Source organism: Lotus japonicus, chromosome 6 (assembly GCF_012489685.1).
Source record: "Lotus japonicus ecotype B-129 chromosome 6, LjGifu_v1.2".
NCBI lineage: Eukaryota > Viridiplantae > Streptophyta > Magnoliopsida > Fabales > Fabaceae > Lotus > Lotus japonicus.
This window is the reverse complement of record NC_080046.1, coordinates 11,808,996-11,824,969: the sequence shown is the minus strand read 5'-3', so window position 1 is coordinate 11,824,969 and position 15,974 is coordinate 11,808,996. Positions and strand designations below refer to the sequence as shown.

General features: G+C 34.8%; 2 protein-coding genes across 2 annotated transcripts; both read left to right on the top strand.

The window, feature by feature from the left end:
* The first annotated feature begins 2,654 nt into the window (after positions 1-2,654).
* LOC130726915 (probable transcriptional regulator RABBIT EARS) lies at positions 2,655-4,219 on the top strand. Its single transcript, XM_057578237.1, has 2 exons — positions 2,655-3,235; positions 3,597-4,219. Exons 1-2 carry the CDS (start codon positions 2,917-2,919, stop codon positions 3,980-3,982), a joined length of 705 nt encoding a protein of 234 aa, XP_057434220.1. The 5' UTR covers positions 2,655-2,916; the 3' UTR covers positions 3,983-4,219.
* A 7,340-nt stretch (positions 4,220-11,559) lies between these two features.
* Positions 11,560-15,563, top strand: LOC130725939 (tropinone reductase homolog At5g06060-like). Its single transcript, XM_057577134.1, has 5 exons — positions 11,560-11,717; positions 11,934-12,141; positions 13,658-13,874; positions 13,977-14,083; positions 15,129-15,563. The coding sequence occupies exons 1-5, from the start codon at positions 11,629-11,631 to the stop codon at positions 15,321-15,323; spliced, it is 816 nt and encodes a 271-aa protein (XP_057433117.1). The 5' UTR covers positions 11,560-11,628; the 3' UTR covers positions 15,324-15,563.
* Positions 15,564-15,974: the final 411 nt, after the last annotated feature.

The window sequence follows — 15,974 nt, the reverse complement described above, 5'->3', positions numbered from 1 at the left end:
GGGATAAATAGCCAAGTTGGTCCCTGAATGTGTCAACTGCCTTCAAGTTGGTCCCTAAACTTATAAAATGCATCACGCGATCCCTGAATGTGGTAAAAGTCATTCAAGTTAGTCCCTAACGTTAAAATTGTTGACGGACGTTACCGGAAATGGTGGATGCATTTTAAAAGTTTAGGGACCAGCTTGAAGGCGGCTGACACATTCAAAGACCAACTTGGCTATTTATCCTATTAAATTGAGAGCAGATGAACTCTGGATGCTTTCAACAATATTATTATAACAAAACAAGACTTTTGTCTTAGCTTGCTTTATTTAATCTTTCTGTTTGAGTGTTCCTATATACAACTTAGGGGAAATGAGTAAATAGATAGAAAGCACAAGTAATTTACACCATTCAGGAAGGAAGAAATTGGCCTTGCTAAAGTGTCTAGTGAGGGAATTGCTAGCTTAACTATATATATGGGGTCAAACCCCCTCACCAAAGATTCTGTGGGTGATTCTGAGCGACACAAGCAAAAGGAAAAGGTGTTAGCTAGATAATCAAATAAAGGGCAACCCTTTCAGGCTTCAGCTACTACTTCATAATCTTATATGTCATTTGTTCATGGACGACATATATGACTTCAACACTTTGAATTGCAATTATTATATACACATGTTTCTGAAATTCGGCTTTAGTTGCCAACAACTCAAAGAAATTTTGATACCTTTCTTTTTCTTTTGCAATTCCTATTGTTCAGTCCCTGTGTACATGCATGTTTGTTGGTATTTGAAAGAGGAATCACTACAAGAAATATGTCTTTTAGTGATTATCTCGTAGTGACGATTATTAATTTTTTCACTAAATATATACTATTTGTGACCACTTTTTATGTCGTCACGAGTAATATTCATAATAGGGATCAAATTATTAATCATCACTAATACTATTCGTAGTAGTGACCAAATTAAAAATCGTCACTAATACTACTCATAGTAGTGACCAAATTATAAATCGTCACTAATACTATTTGTAGTAGTGACCAAATTGATAATTGTCACTAGTACTACTCATAGGTGCATCTGTTTGATTCTCCTAGTTTTTTGTGAGGGTTATTTTTGAGAAAAGAAGAGGAATTAGAGACTTAATTATTTCTTATTTTTAAATAATTAATATCTAATTTGGAAAATTTTGAAAATAAAGCCTATAAAATGATAAAATTATAGTAAAATATAATACACTAATATTTTATTTATTAAATATTATATAAATATATTAATTTTCTTAAAAAAATTGTCCTCCTCAATTTCCCTCCAAAGTCTCTCCCTCCCAACCAATCAATTAAATAAAAGGTGCTTGCTGTGGTACCTTACTTTAGGTCAAGGTATGGTACCTTAAATGAGTTAGCATAGTAATAAAGACTCATGTATCACATGAGTCAACAATTGTATTTTCTCAATAATGTACCTTAAGATTAATGACGTCGATTAGATAGGTGTTAAGTCTCTCCCTTGATCGAAACCATGTCGCTCAGACTCAATGTTAGGGTCCAGATTCACTGCAACCTCTGCAAGATCGTGGTGGACGTCAACAAAGGTCGTCAGGGGAAAGTTGAGTTGCCCAATGAATGTGAGTACTATTGGGACTAGAATTATAACATTGAGAATTATAAATTCAATTACAACATCTCATTAGTCTATTAAATCACCTAATGTGGGTATCACACAAAAAAAAAATATGGGTACCACAGAATTCACCTAAACAAAAATGTCTCAGATTCCATAAACAAGTGCCGCTATTTCTTTCATAAATTCCGAATGTTATAATGAGTAGTTAATCAGTTTGTATTTTGTGGAGTAGTGTGTAATATATGTTGCATGTCATCATCAATGTTAAATTTTAAATCAAGTCTTTCTTGCGGTGAAAATATATATTGCCCCACAATTCAAAATTTCTAGATACATTACTGATTGCAAATATATATGGTAACCAATTCCTGAAGTTGAAATTTGAATTTTGTTCAATTGGTGTCTTGTTTAGGTAATAACAATTAGCATTTCTCATTGGAAAATACAATTTTGTGGTTTAATTACTTGCGTGCATCCCATTATTATTCTTTTTCTTGTTTATTTTACTTTGACATTATATATCAACAATGGGAATTAAGTTTCGATTCTTAATTAACTAAAGAACAAGAAGAAGAAGACGACAAATGTTTTGTCTTAATTTGCTTCCTCTTCATTATTTTCAGTTTTGCATTATTGTTTAGGATCAAATTTAATATGCCAAGCTCCAAATTAAAAAGACCAAAGACATGCATCATCAGTAATAAACTATAGTGTGAATATATATAATTATGGTTACTGCAGTGATGAAACAGAAATAATAGACACGAGCTTATGGTACAAAGGACAGGAGTACTTAAAAGGCATGTTCTTTATGTAAATGCTGGATAGTAGAACTGTAGAAGTGAATTATTATGTGAGCAAAAGACAGTGTCAAAATAGTATTACCATGCATATTGGTTTGATGGAAGCTTCAGAGAAATAGTTTACTGTATAGTATTTTCTTACTCTGATAACCGTTATCTCATTCACCTGTGTGAATCAAATCTTAAATGCAAGAAAGTTGCATAAGAGGGTCCCCACACGCCCCAGCCTGTGTATATAGCAAAACAAGCAAAGAAATACCAACAGAAAAGCTTCAGTACTAAAAGCAAAACATGACCTTTCCAGCAAACCTTTTTCTCTTCCTTCATAATAGATCTTTCAAGTTGCTTTCAAATATAACTACATGAAGCCCTAGCTAGCTAGACTCTTTATATTCAATTCCCTATCTAGCTAGCTATTATTTTGTCATTATAAAAAGCTTCTAACTCCACCAGAACTTTTTCTTAACAACTCTAATTTTTCAGCTTCTATAGTTTTTTCTTTGCTATGGAGGAAATTACTACTCATGAGTACTTGATGTGGATGAAGAGAAAGCAAATATTGAAGTCACATATTCAAGCACCAATATTTGCAGCCTGCAACAACAACTCTTGGGAGGAAAGGGCTTTTGCAGAAGATGCAGCTAGGATACTTGGTGGGTGCATGTGGCCTCCAAGATCTTACTCATGTCACTTCTGTAAAAGAGAGTTCAGGTCTGCTCAAGCTCTTGGGGGCCACATGAATGTGCACAGAAGGGACAGAGCTAGGCTCAAACAAAATCTTAGCCAACCCCTTCAAAATTCTAATCATCACAAAGATCATAATTGTAAGTCATCATATCACTTTTGATTTGGTCTTCTCAATTTTCTCATCATATTCTTAGATTAAGTGCATGTTAGGATAGATTTCCACATTTGATGGAGAATTGATTCTGGAAAGCTACTCCTATAGCATGTTGGATCAGCTTATCTTTCTTCATAATCAATTCTAAAACCCATAACCTATATACTCACACAAGCTACTCCCCAGAATTGATTCTGCTTTCAGAATCAATTGTATAGGGGTTTCTAAACAGAACTAATTTTGTGGGAGCAGAAGTAATTCTGGAAGATTTTAACGTGAATTTCCAAGCATGCTGTTAATTGTTTTTTTTCTTAACTCTTACCCTGATCACTATCTTGTTACAGTTACAGCAACTGGACACTTGACTTCTAGGCCCTCAACAATATCCACACGAGAAAATTCTTGTAAGGGGTGTCCTGATTCTGAACCAAAAGTGAAAGTCAATGCAAAGGAAGAATTTTTAAAAGGTTTTGGTATTCATGATTATGTTGAAACTACTTTATCTGTGGGACAAAATTCTGTTTTTAGCAAAAAAGTGGCAACTGATTCATGTGGAGAGCTTGAAGAAATCAGTTATAAAAGACCAAAGATTTCTATTCCTGTCATCCTCAAGCCATGTTCAAATGATAGAGGACTAACATTCCAATCTGCAGAATTTGTACTTGGACTTAAGCCTGGAATGGAAGACTTGGATCTTGAACTCAGGTTGGGGAAACCTCAGAAAGTTTAGTAAATAGGACAGAGAGAAGAAGATGGAATGTCAGTGTTTTGCTCTTTGTCTTTTTCTTTTAGGTGCATGTTGATAGAAAATAGGCAAGAAATTAAACCTTTTCTTCATCTAGCTAAATATTGAATAGAATGAAAAGGTTTATTTCCATGAAAATGTTATTTTTGAATACTAATTCTATCTCTACTTGCATGTATCTTACCTGATTTCTTGAATATATGTGTACATGTTTTACTTCTCCGTTTTTGAGCAAATAATTATGAGTGATGCATGCGGTTCATGAAGGTAAAATGACAAGTGAAATAGTAAAAATAAATAGTAACAAAAATGATCGTCTCCAACACCATTTTTGTGGCAACACGTGCAATTTGTGTCTATTTCTTATCGACACAAATTGCAGAAACAAAAAAATAAACGACTACAAATTTCAAGTGTTATAAATGTCACGATAAAAGTAGTCTTCAATCTCCATCAATCAAACTAATATACCACTATGACTATCAAAAAAGAAAATATAGCAATATGCCAAATATTACTATCTAGCTCATTGTGAATTTGTGATCAAGTTGGACAACTCTAAATATGATAATAATGAGATATGGAGCTAGGGTTTCAGAATGAAAGCGATACAAAGAAAACAAATGGATTCAGATAAATCAAGTTGGATCTTTTTAATGAGTAGTTTGTCTTTATCAATATATCTCCTCTATTCTCTGGCTCTCAACTCTGTCTCATGCTACCAAATTTGATGCCTCCAGTTAACTGCAAGTAGACAGGAAACAAATAATAGGAAAATTCAACTGTAAAGTATTAATTAAAAGGGGTAGAAAAACTGACAGGGGCTGACAATTAGAAGTCACTTCAGCTACCTATATACCAGGATCGGAACTAACTGTAGTTACATGTAGATAAGCCTGTACAAAATTATGAATAACTCTTTTACCTGGACCATTGCTGTGATTCGTCATTCATTTACTACTTCACCTCATCATCCCATGAGTTCCAAATAATCCTAATTTTAGACACTCCCAACATGTTTGAACTTTGAATCACCTTCTTTCCTTCAAATCAATTCTGGTATCTAGAATCAATGGATTCTTAGTTTAAATTATGCATATTTAATTCCCTTTAAACTAGGTATCCCGTCCGTGTACTGTAAATGACAAAAACTCTACTAGGAGAATTAATCTCACTAAAATGTGGATGTTCTCAAGTTCTAGTATAGTTACCTCATGTGCAGGATACTTGTCTTTTTACATCAAAAAATTATGACACCCAGAATTTACTAATATAAGTTTATCCCATAATTAATTTTGGTTTTAAAATTAATTGTTGAAGAATTCCAATTAACAAGTAATTTCACCTCTATAATTTCTTCATCCCTCACTTCTTTACAAATAACATAAATAATAACATCTTTTACTTCTATTGACATTTTTCTCCTCTTATCTAAGTGTAAGTTTAGATACAACATGAGAAAATAGGATGAATCAAAATTATAGTAAACCGCCCAAAAAGCTATAAAAATTATTTCAATTCATCATAATTTTATCTCATCGTGATTTTTCTCCCTATATTCAAATATGCACCTAACATGTAAAATGGTGTCTATATATATTTTTTTTCCAATTTCAAACCTTCAGTTGTTTTTCACATGTTATTGCCTAACACTTGAAAAAAAAAACAACCAAGCACGCGGAAATTGAATATGAGATATTTATTATAGTACAGCCAAATATTAATTTAGTTTGGTAGGGATGAAAAGGGCATCGCATCATTGACTATTAGCATGTCCTTGTTTTTACTCTTGCTGTGAAATATCCTTGTTATCTAGTTTTTTTTTGGGTAAGCAAATCCTTGTTATCTAGTAGTATACAATAGTAATTGTCCCTAAAAATGTCAATTTCTTATCTTCAAATATTTCGATGCCCGAGGCAGGTCTTGTGGCTGTAGTAGTAAAGAAGATAAATTAAATAAAAAAAATGAGTGATATGATTTACGATGTGACATAAATTAGAGGGAAATAGAAAGAAAAATATGTGAAAATGAAATAAAAAAATTAAAATGAAGTGGGTATGTATTATTACTTAAAAAAACTGTGTTAGCCTCCTTATTGTGACATTGACTTGACTGTTCTTCCAAAATACATGGGGACGTCACAAGTCTCTTCTTTTCAACCTTTCTTTGTTAGGAAATTTCATGAAATATCACTGTTGACTTGCATGTTCTTTGCAGTCTACGGAGAGTAAACACACAGAAGCATTGCTGTTCTATCATCAATGGGGAATTCCTGATATCCTTTACACACAAAAGTTTCCTTTATGGGCTGGGTTAATTATAATATTGAATCTCATTCACTTGTATAGGACATTGGCACAAAAGATAGATTAATAAAGAAAAGTAAGTTGGTTTTTTTAGGGTTTCCTTGACTTGTATGGCGGGGAGTGTAATGAACCAGCGGATTGGTTGGCTAAGAGAGGAGCGTCTTCGTCGGCGACACCGTGGTGCTTGCTGGAGGCGCCGCCCTAGGAGTTAGAGGTCCTTATTTTGAGGGACCGTTTAAGCTTGTTGTAGTTGTTTATTTCTTGTTAATTTTCCGATGGAACAAAAAAAATTCATGTGCTAATAAAAAAACAAACAAAAAAAAAAGTGCGGCGGTTAATCTGCGGTAGTTGCAACAAAACCGCAACAAAATGTCACTTTGAGGCGATTTTGGTAATGTTGCAGATTGCTGACATGCAGAGGTGGTTCTGCATCTGCTAGAGGCGGTTTATATGAGGATATTCGTGCAGGAATAATTTTGCTTTCACACCCCTCTTTGGGGTAGAAAGAGGTGGAATAAGGAGAGAGATAGGAAGAAAATAAAAAGTATGAGAGAAAATATAAGATATGATGGATGATAAGACGAAGAGAGAAAGACATAAAAATGAGTGAAAATGAAGTATTTAAAAAATAATGTGTGTCCATATCATTGTTGATTCATGCAGTGATTAACAACTACTGCAAATGATTCATAAGATTTATAATTTTTAATGAGTTCCGTTCTTCTTTGAGACTAAACGTGAAAACTTTCTTATTTTTGTGAAACCGAAAATAATTCATTTCAAAACCCTAAAGGTATGTTTGGTTTCGCGTCTCACCCTCCCAAAATTGGATTTGGGTTATGAAACATGGATCCCCTGAACATGTTTGGAGGTTGTTAGGATCTAAATATTAAGGATTTAATTTATTTTAATTTAGGATGCTCTCTTTTATTTTAGGAACAAGGATGTTATCTTTTATTTTGGGTAGGATATCTTCTTTATTTCTTAGTGGCCAAGATATCTTATTAGGATTAGGTTATTATAAATAGGAGTACCCTCAATAGGTTAGAATCATGGACTAAGTATTTGATTTTGTAAGGGAACCAACTCTTTTGGAGGAACCAGCCTCTTGTGTCTTTTATCTATTTTTATTTTCCAGCTTTAACAATATTAACAATAAAACTACCAAAAATATCCCCCTTTATCCGATTTTCTATATCGTATCGTTGTTAGGATTTTTGGATTCTAACAGTTGGAGTACCCTCTTTAGGTTAGAATCGATGCACTCCCGCCTCCAAAAGCGAAGACCGAACAACCGCCAGGTTGTCGAAGTTCGTTCCAATAGCTTGCCTTGGTTCCTTTGAGTCCAGGTGATTTGACCCTTCGTAAAGATTTGATTCGAGGCTGATATGCTCCAAATGCTGATTCTGCATAGGTATCCTCATTTTATCTGAGGATTGGATTTTTCTCGCTCCTCTTTCCGGACGTCGTCAAGTGTCTCAAGGGCGAATCTAGTTGGAAATCCGATTTGTCTGTCAATCAAGAAAGAAAGCTCTAGTTCAATTCAAATAGGTCAAGCGAAGGAGGACATAGAATATAACTATTGAAAGTGACAGACGTCGGGCAAAAGAAAAGCAGGTTTCGGAGCTTAGATCCGGGTACACACCTGGAACAGGCCTAGGAAAGAGAGACAACAGAATCATTAAACCTATTCATCATAAAGATCTATAAAGCAGGGAAAGGGGGCTTCTCCTCACAAGAATACACGGAATAGATAGATGCGGAAGTCTCACGTACGGTTCCCTGAGAAGGGAGTGGCTACCTACTGGAGCTTCGACCAACCACCACCGGTCAATTCCGCTTTGGGGCCACCCCTTACTCTACCATTATTATAGGGGTATGGGGTTCGAGACAAAGAAAGATCAAGGCAGCATATCAGTTATATCCGATTTGACCTATGGACGAATACGCAAGCATACGTTTCATGCTTGTTTGGGTAATAGTAATGAGATTCCCTAATATCATGCTAAGAATACCTAGGATTTCCAGAAAAAGATGTCATTCGTTTGATGAGAAATAAAAGGGAATAACGAAAATTCGAGTGGCTAAAGCTGAAGCTGCTACTTTCGAAGTAACAGAAAGATGTCCACTCCTGGCTCGGTGCAAGGGAACGAAGTCTCTAGATTAATCAAGAATTTCCTTTGTAATTAAGCAGCATCCTTTAAGTGAGTAGGGGTGCGCCGGACCGCCGACGAATAATAGGCACCCCCACACCCCAGGTAGAGTTAGTGAGCCGTGTAATAGGATGGATTAAGTAATTGATTTTGTAAAGGGAACCGGCCCTTGAAGAGGAACCGGCAATATTTGATTTTGTAAAGGGAATCAGCCCTTGAAGAGGAACCAACAATTGTTAGGATCCGAAACTCCTAACGGCGATACGATATAGAAAATAGGATAAATGAGAATATTTTTGGTATTTTATTATTAAAAACTAGAAAATAAAGATAGATAAAAAACACAAGAGGTTGATTCCTTTCCATATGGAGGCTGGTTCCTCTTTAAAATGTGCGCTTACATAATACAAACACTCAACTTTCAAACTTTTATGATTATTACGTAGAAGGTCCATATGATGATTTTGATTAATCAATATTGCAACATTTAAATTTTGTCAATTAATGTCTGGTTTCTGGCTCTATCTAATGATCGAATTGAATATATACAAGTGCAGCAGAGAGAGGTCACAATGTCACATGGACACATGGTGATGATGTATGTGCTTCTATTTTTCTTTGGGGTATTTATTGTGGCACTTCAGAGACGGATTTATGTTCCCTGCTTTAGCAAATTTAATTGTTTGCTTTATTTAGGGTGATTTGATATATGCAGAGAGTAGACGTACAGTATTATTTATGTAGCTAGCTATTGCTATATATTGCCAAATTTGGCAAATTAGTTGTAGCTACCTAGCACGTGTGTGTCTATGCATTATTGAAAACAACTACACAGACATTTCATTGTATAGTTAATCTGTTCATTAATTTGCTGTGAATGACACTTTGACAAATGACACTTCACAAGCTCATTCTCCTTCCTTCCTACAAAGTCTCTCTTTGCTCTTCCTAGACACCTAGCTAGCTATATATAACTCTAGTTGTATATCATGTTCCAAACAGAAAATTAAAATCAGAACAAAATTAATTAATTCTTTTGACAGAAGGAACTTAATAAGCTCGATCGACTTGCACGTGATGGCATGCCATTTGTGGATTAATCTCATCCGTGATTATCATAGGTTGTGTTATTTAATTTTGTAGGTACCTAATGTATACCCACACATGTGAATGTCCCACATGATTAAAATTCCTACCTAAACGAATATCTCAAAATTTCAATTCAAAGACTTGCGCTCCATGCGTGTAAGTAGTTCAATATTATTATCCGTTAGCTTGTCACACAAAAAAGTCCAAATTGTATCACTATCTTATCTTAATTCATGTGTGTATATGCATATGGAGAAAAAACAGTAAACATCAATGATTTGTTATTCGAACCCCTAATATCTATTTATACCCTGTTAAATTTGTAAAATCCAAAATGTTTTTTATTAATTTTTTTCGCTCGTGCTTTGAAAGTGCGAGCGGAATGCACATATTTCTTTTTTTTTCAGTTTAATTTTTGGAAGGAATATGGAACTATCACTTCTTGGTTAAGGTAATAGGACCGTTATGAGATCAAATATGTAGTCAGAATCTCCAAATTCCTACACTTCTAAGAGTCGCTTCACAATCAGAAGCGGTGCAATTTGGAAAATTTGACAATTTTTTGTCTCGAATGCGAAGTCGAATAACTAAAAAGTTGTTGAAAAAAATAAAGTAATTGGTCCCTTGGCACCTTTGGTCCAAAGCTGTGTGGAATTTACCCAAATTCCTTCATCTGTTTTATATTTTGAATTTCAAAAAAAATTATTCCACCATAAATCTCCAAATATTCTATCTTGATTTACTGTGGTGGTCTCATAATTTTTAAAATCATATGATATCAATTTTGTTGGAATTTGTAGCTAAACACACGTTAAAAATGTGTTATCTTCGCACTTTAAAAGTGCATTAACTTCGCACTTTAAATGTGCGTGAGTCACGCACCTCTAAAGTGAGTTTAGTTGCAGAAAAAAAAACGATGGTAACAACGACGATGACAGTGATGGAGGAAAGATGAGAGAGGAGAAAATGGAGGTTGTGGTGGCGGTGGTGGTGGTGGTGGTGGTGGTGGTGGTGAGGGAGGAAAGACATAATGTATGAAGATTGTTAGGAAAACTCTACCCATTTAATTTGATTTCGGAGTGTTGAAAATAATAGTTTCATTAATGTCGATTATGGAATACCTTGGTGAAAAAAAAACAATTAACAAATTAGATATGTTCTTATTATTAGAAGGTTGGGTGAGACGTTGAAAATTTGTTTCACAATGGAGATTACTTAAGAGCGTGTCAAACCATTGCCCGATTTTATCAAAGGAAGTTGTTTCGGATCAGGAGCCTAAACCATATAAACTAGGCATGTCCAACCATCTGAGGCCTGATCTGAAATCGCATTGTCTGATTTTTTTTTCTGTTCGGATCGGGTCAGCCTTCGAGTTAAATTTTTGAAAAGAAAAAAAAGTTTCACATGGCTTGAGATGGTCGACTTGAATTGAAAAAAAAAAACACGTCAAAAAGGGCCTGAGCTTAACACTCCTATTAAAAAAAAGTTCAACAACATGGCCCAATAACCCAACCCATTATGAGTTTCTGAAAGTTGAAAAACGTAACGCCCCAATTTCTAAATTCTGGATCACATTAGTAACCCAACAAGTCTAAGAACAAACTTGGAACTTTTTTCAAAAAGGATGATATTAATTTCAAATAAAATCTATCAACACCCGAACAAAAATCCGAGAAACTTCTACGAAAGTGAGGCACATCACAATGATTGATTAAAAGTCTACTTTCCCAGACATAACAACTCAAGATTTCTTACTCAGTATTTCCGCCTGTTTGATATCCAAATTCCATAACTTCTCATATATTTTAAAGAGCTGAAAATATATTTCAATCAAAAAAATAATAATAAAATGATGCTTCATATTTCTCTTGCCCCATAATATTATTATTTTGGTCCACTTCTTTTGCCTCTTCATCAAGGCCAACCAACAAAGATAACCCCACAATGGGCTTGGGCCAAGGATGAACAACCTCACACTCACACAACACCACCAGCAGATATACCCAACCACATACGACGTCGTTTGAGCAAAGCAAATAGATACTTCTTCATCTTCGCGACAAGTTCAAAGAAACAACCAACAATGGCGAACCCAGAGAGCAGTAGCAGAAGCTCACGATGGTCCCTCAAGGGAACCACCGCTCTCGTTACCGGTGGCACACGTGGAATCGGGTTCAGTTTCTATCTCTCTTCTCACATTCTTTCTCGTTCTCTACATTGTTGAATCAATTTCATTTTTTTTGCTTTTTATTTTTGTGAATTCTCTTTGTTGGTTGAATTAATCTGGGTTTCTTCATTCTGGGGTTTCTCAAAACGATTCAAAGTTACGTTCTTTATGTGTTGATTCTTCTGGGTATGGTGGTTCACTTTTTCACTGTTTCATTCCAGGCACGCTGTGGTGGAGGAACTGGCTGAGTTTGGTGCTACTGTGTACACTTGTTCTAGGAATGAAGTGGAGCTGAATGCATGCTTAAAGGAGTGGCAAGAGAAGGGGTTTTCAGTTTCTGGTTCTGTCTGTGATGCGTCTTCTCCACCTCAAAGAGAGAAGCTTTTTGAACTAGTAGCTTCTGCCTTCAATGGCAAGCTTAACATACTTGTGAGTTGTGACTCCTTTCTCATGCTTATTTGGAATAGTTTGTTTTGTAGTTTTTTGCTGAAAATAGTTCACAATCAAAGTTTGGATGATTTTCCTAGAAATAGTCATGATTCATGAATGTGGATTACACTTTTTTCATTCCTCTTTCGAATGTTTTTTCTTTTTTAGCATATGTGATAATTATGTAGAGGATATTGTCATTAAGCTGTCATGAGTAATAGTGGTTTGTAGATGTAGTAATGTTGCTTACACTTGACAGAGTGGTGGGCTAAGAAGCACGTACTACGACACAGGACACGGCGACATGGTTAAAATCCAATAAGTAGGACACGGGGATACGGCTTATATATAGAATAAAAAATAAAAAATAAGATTTCTTTTTTCAAAACGAGTGAAATTGGGCATAGAAAATAATAGTGTATTGGGTTCAAAGTTCAAACAAACCAATAAAAATCACAAGAATGAGAGAAACTCATGCGTTCAAGCTGTGTCTGAGTCGTGTTCTAGCCATGTCCAAGCTGAAAATAAATAATTTTTAATTCGGACATGTGTCGTCATGTGTTGGTGTCACAGGCGTGTCCAACACGTGGACACTTCCCTTCCCAGACGTGTTCGTGCTTCAGAGGTGGTGGGAGAAGGCCATGTGGAAACTAGTGAAAAGCTAAAAAATCTCTTTTATGATAGAATCTTCAGACAATATGTAAAGCCTGTGATAAGAATATGTTCTAATGGAACATCACTTACTGAAAATTGTTTATGAATCTCATCGACTCTAATTTAAACATGCACGCACTGAAAATTATATTGGAGATCATTCTCATGCATTATAGTTTAAACAAAAAGTTATAGAAGGAATTCGACATGCTTGATTGTTCATCTTTTTCCATCTTACACGCACTCAATTTGCAAGTGGTAACAAGATTTAAAAATAATTGCAAAATGTAGTTAATCATGCATTTTCCCTTCCCAATTGCACTCAGAAGAGCAACAAGCTCTATTTTAAGGGCACTTGTGCGCTACATTATTTTAGATTAATGGGTTTAAATTAGGCTTAAACGGAAGAAGTTCCATATTGCTTAACTTATAGTTGAGCTTACACATTCTTGCATTCACATGTAATAAAAAAGTTTATGACAGTCAGGTCCACATTTAATGAAACTTGAAAGAAAAAAGCTTTAGAAGTGTAGAATTAAAGTCTGTAATTCTAACAAAGAATCGAAATATTGCTAATTTTCATACATCACAAACCAAATTCATGCATACCATAAAATTTCAAATGAAATCAAAATCATCTCAAAATATATATTTTCTACTTCTTAAAATGCCATTCACTTTTTTCCTTAAACATATTACAAGAGTCCCATGTGTTGCACGGGTTCTATATCTAGTTTGTGATTATTTGATGATTTTAGTCTGATACAGAAAATGAGAAATGTTCCTATTGCTAGACTTGTTTCTCATTATGCATAACTTCAGCTCCTGAACAATTATGTTTACATCATTCTTGTGAGCTCAGGTAAACAACGTTGGAACAAATATCAGGAAGCCAACAATTGAGTATACAGCTGAAGAATATTCAAAATTGATGAGTACTAACTTGGATTCTGCACACCACCTTAGCCAACTTGCATATCCTCTTCTTAAAGCATCTGGAAATGGAAGCATTGTGTTCATTTCCTCTGTTGCAGCTCTGGCACATGTAGGTTCTGGAGCTGTTTACGCTGCAAGTAAAGGTGTGTTGATGTATAATCATCTCATCTTATGCTCAAACATTATAGGTGACAAGCTATTTTGAAAGACCTTGACTAAGAAATTCAATTTTCTGTTTTCATCAGCTGCAATCAATCAACTTACCAAATATCTTGCTTGTGAATGGGCAAAAGACAATATTAGGAGCAACAGTGTTGCACCCTGGTATACAAAAACATCACTCGTGGAACCTGTAATTCTCTCTCACCCTGTTCTATTTTATCCTTTGAGGCCTTATCATTTTCTCTTTAAGGCGATTGGTTAAATACACTTCTACTTGAAATTTGAGTTAGATCAACAGTGAACTGCTTGGTTAGTATTTAAATCTGTGTAGGTTACTCTTCTACCGTCTTATTTCTGTTTCTTCACTACCTTCATCACTCCTGTCTTCATGCTATGTTTTAAAATATCAATACATAATCGGTGCGTTGATATTCCTTCATTCATACTAATTTTAAGGGTCATCAGTAGCGTAGGAGTTATTATGATAGAAGTATGTGTCCATTAGATTTTATTGACTCCACAGTCCTTTAGATTACTGAATAGGAAAATCGAAATTGCTTGCACATTGGGGTGACTCATAGAGGCATATACATTATGCGGCATTGTGATTAAATTAATACCTAATTACAATTTACAAGTCTATTGATTTCCATATTGACAGAAAAATGTAAGTTGTAGTGCTTGGCCTTTATTCCACAAGCATAGTTACTACTTACTACCATTAGGGTCATATGACAATCAGACGGTGTATAGTATCAACAAGCAAATTAATGATATTTGAACCTAGCAAGGGCACCAGTTTGGGGGTAGAACCAAAGAGGATAAATTGGTTAGCACTTTCTTTCTATCAATTACTTTTCTTATAAAATTCATTTAGTTTTGGTTGTTGGGTTTACATGACAACTTTTTAAGCAATCTGACAGTTTTTCTTCTCCTTCATTCTTTTTAAATACTTATCTCCTAGTAGTACCATCTATCTGTCTGATTTAATTGTTAAACTGCAAACAACACACATGATATTGTGTCTTCTAACATCACTCAACTATGCCTATGATTGTGAGTTGGTGTATCCTTCTATGGAGGGTTTCCTGCTACAATAACCATATTCTTTAAGAGCTGATGAATTATATTTTCACATATTTGTATTGTGGGCTTGCTCATCTGTATCATTAATCTTCAAATGACAATCTTACCTCTATAACTTGGTTTTATAATTGTTTACCTTTTTCTTACAGGTGCTTTCCAACAAAGAGTTGGTGAATGAGATATTATCGCGTACACCGATAAAGCGAATGGCAGAAACACATGAAGTGTCATCCTTGGTCACTTTCCTTTGCCTGCCAGCTGCTTCCTACATCACTGGACAGGTTATTTCTGTTGATGGGGGATTTACTGCCAATGGATTTCAACCCAGCATGAGAATTACTTAATGCAAAATTGTCATTCTTATTTTCCGGATTATGTGTAAAACACATGGTAATCATTGTGCTATGTTTAGTTTAAGCTGAATCCAATTGAAACCCAATTAAACGCTAATGAAGGACTTGGATTCCTTTCATGTTTCGTGCCTCATAATGTGCGGTCTCAAATTTCAATACACTGAATGTGGTTTTTAACCGCGAACCAAACATGCAATTGTGGTTACACACCACCCATTTTTCAGTTTGTCATGTGCCGCTTTGTTTGTGGACTACTTGATCATATTCACCAGCCTGATTTTACAGTGGATGGGTTATGTAAATTTTGCATGACTAATAAATGCATCCTACTAATGAGTATTCTAAGGGTACTGGTTAACGAATATTTTACTACATCTAATTGAATATTCCTAGTTACTTCAAAAAGCAAGTATTAAATCTTATAATTTCTAAAACTTTTATGTGATAAATATTTTATATTTCATGAAATATTCATTATTTCTCTAATGAATGTCTTAAATATAATCGCTAGCAAAATGGTCTTTACAAAACACATGCAACAGATTGAGAATTTCCTTCTCTCAGAATATATGCCTAAATGCAGCATCAATTCTTACCCCTCATCCATGTGTTACTACCAAGTACCATTACGTTGTGCTTTAT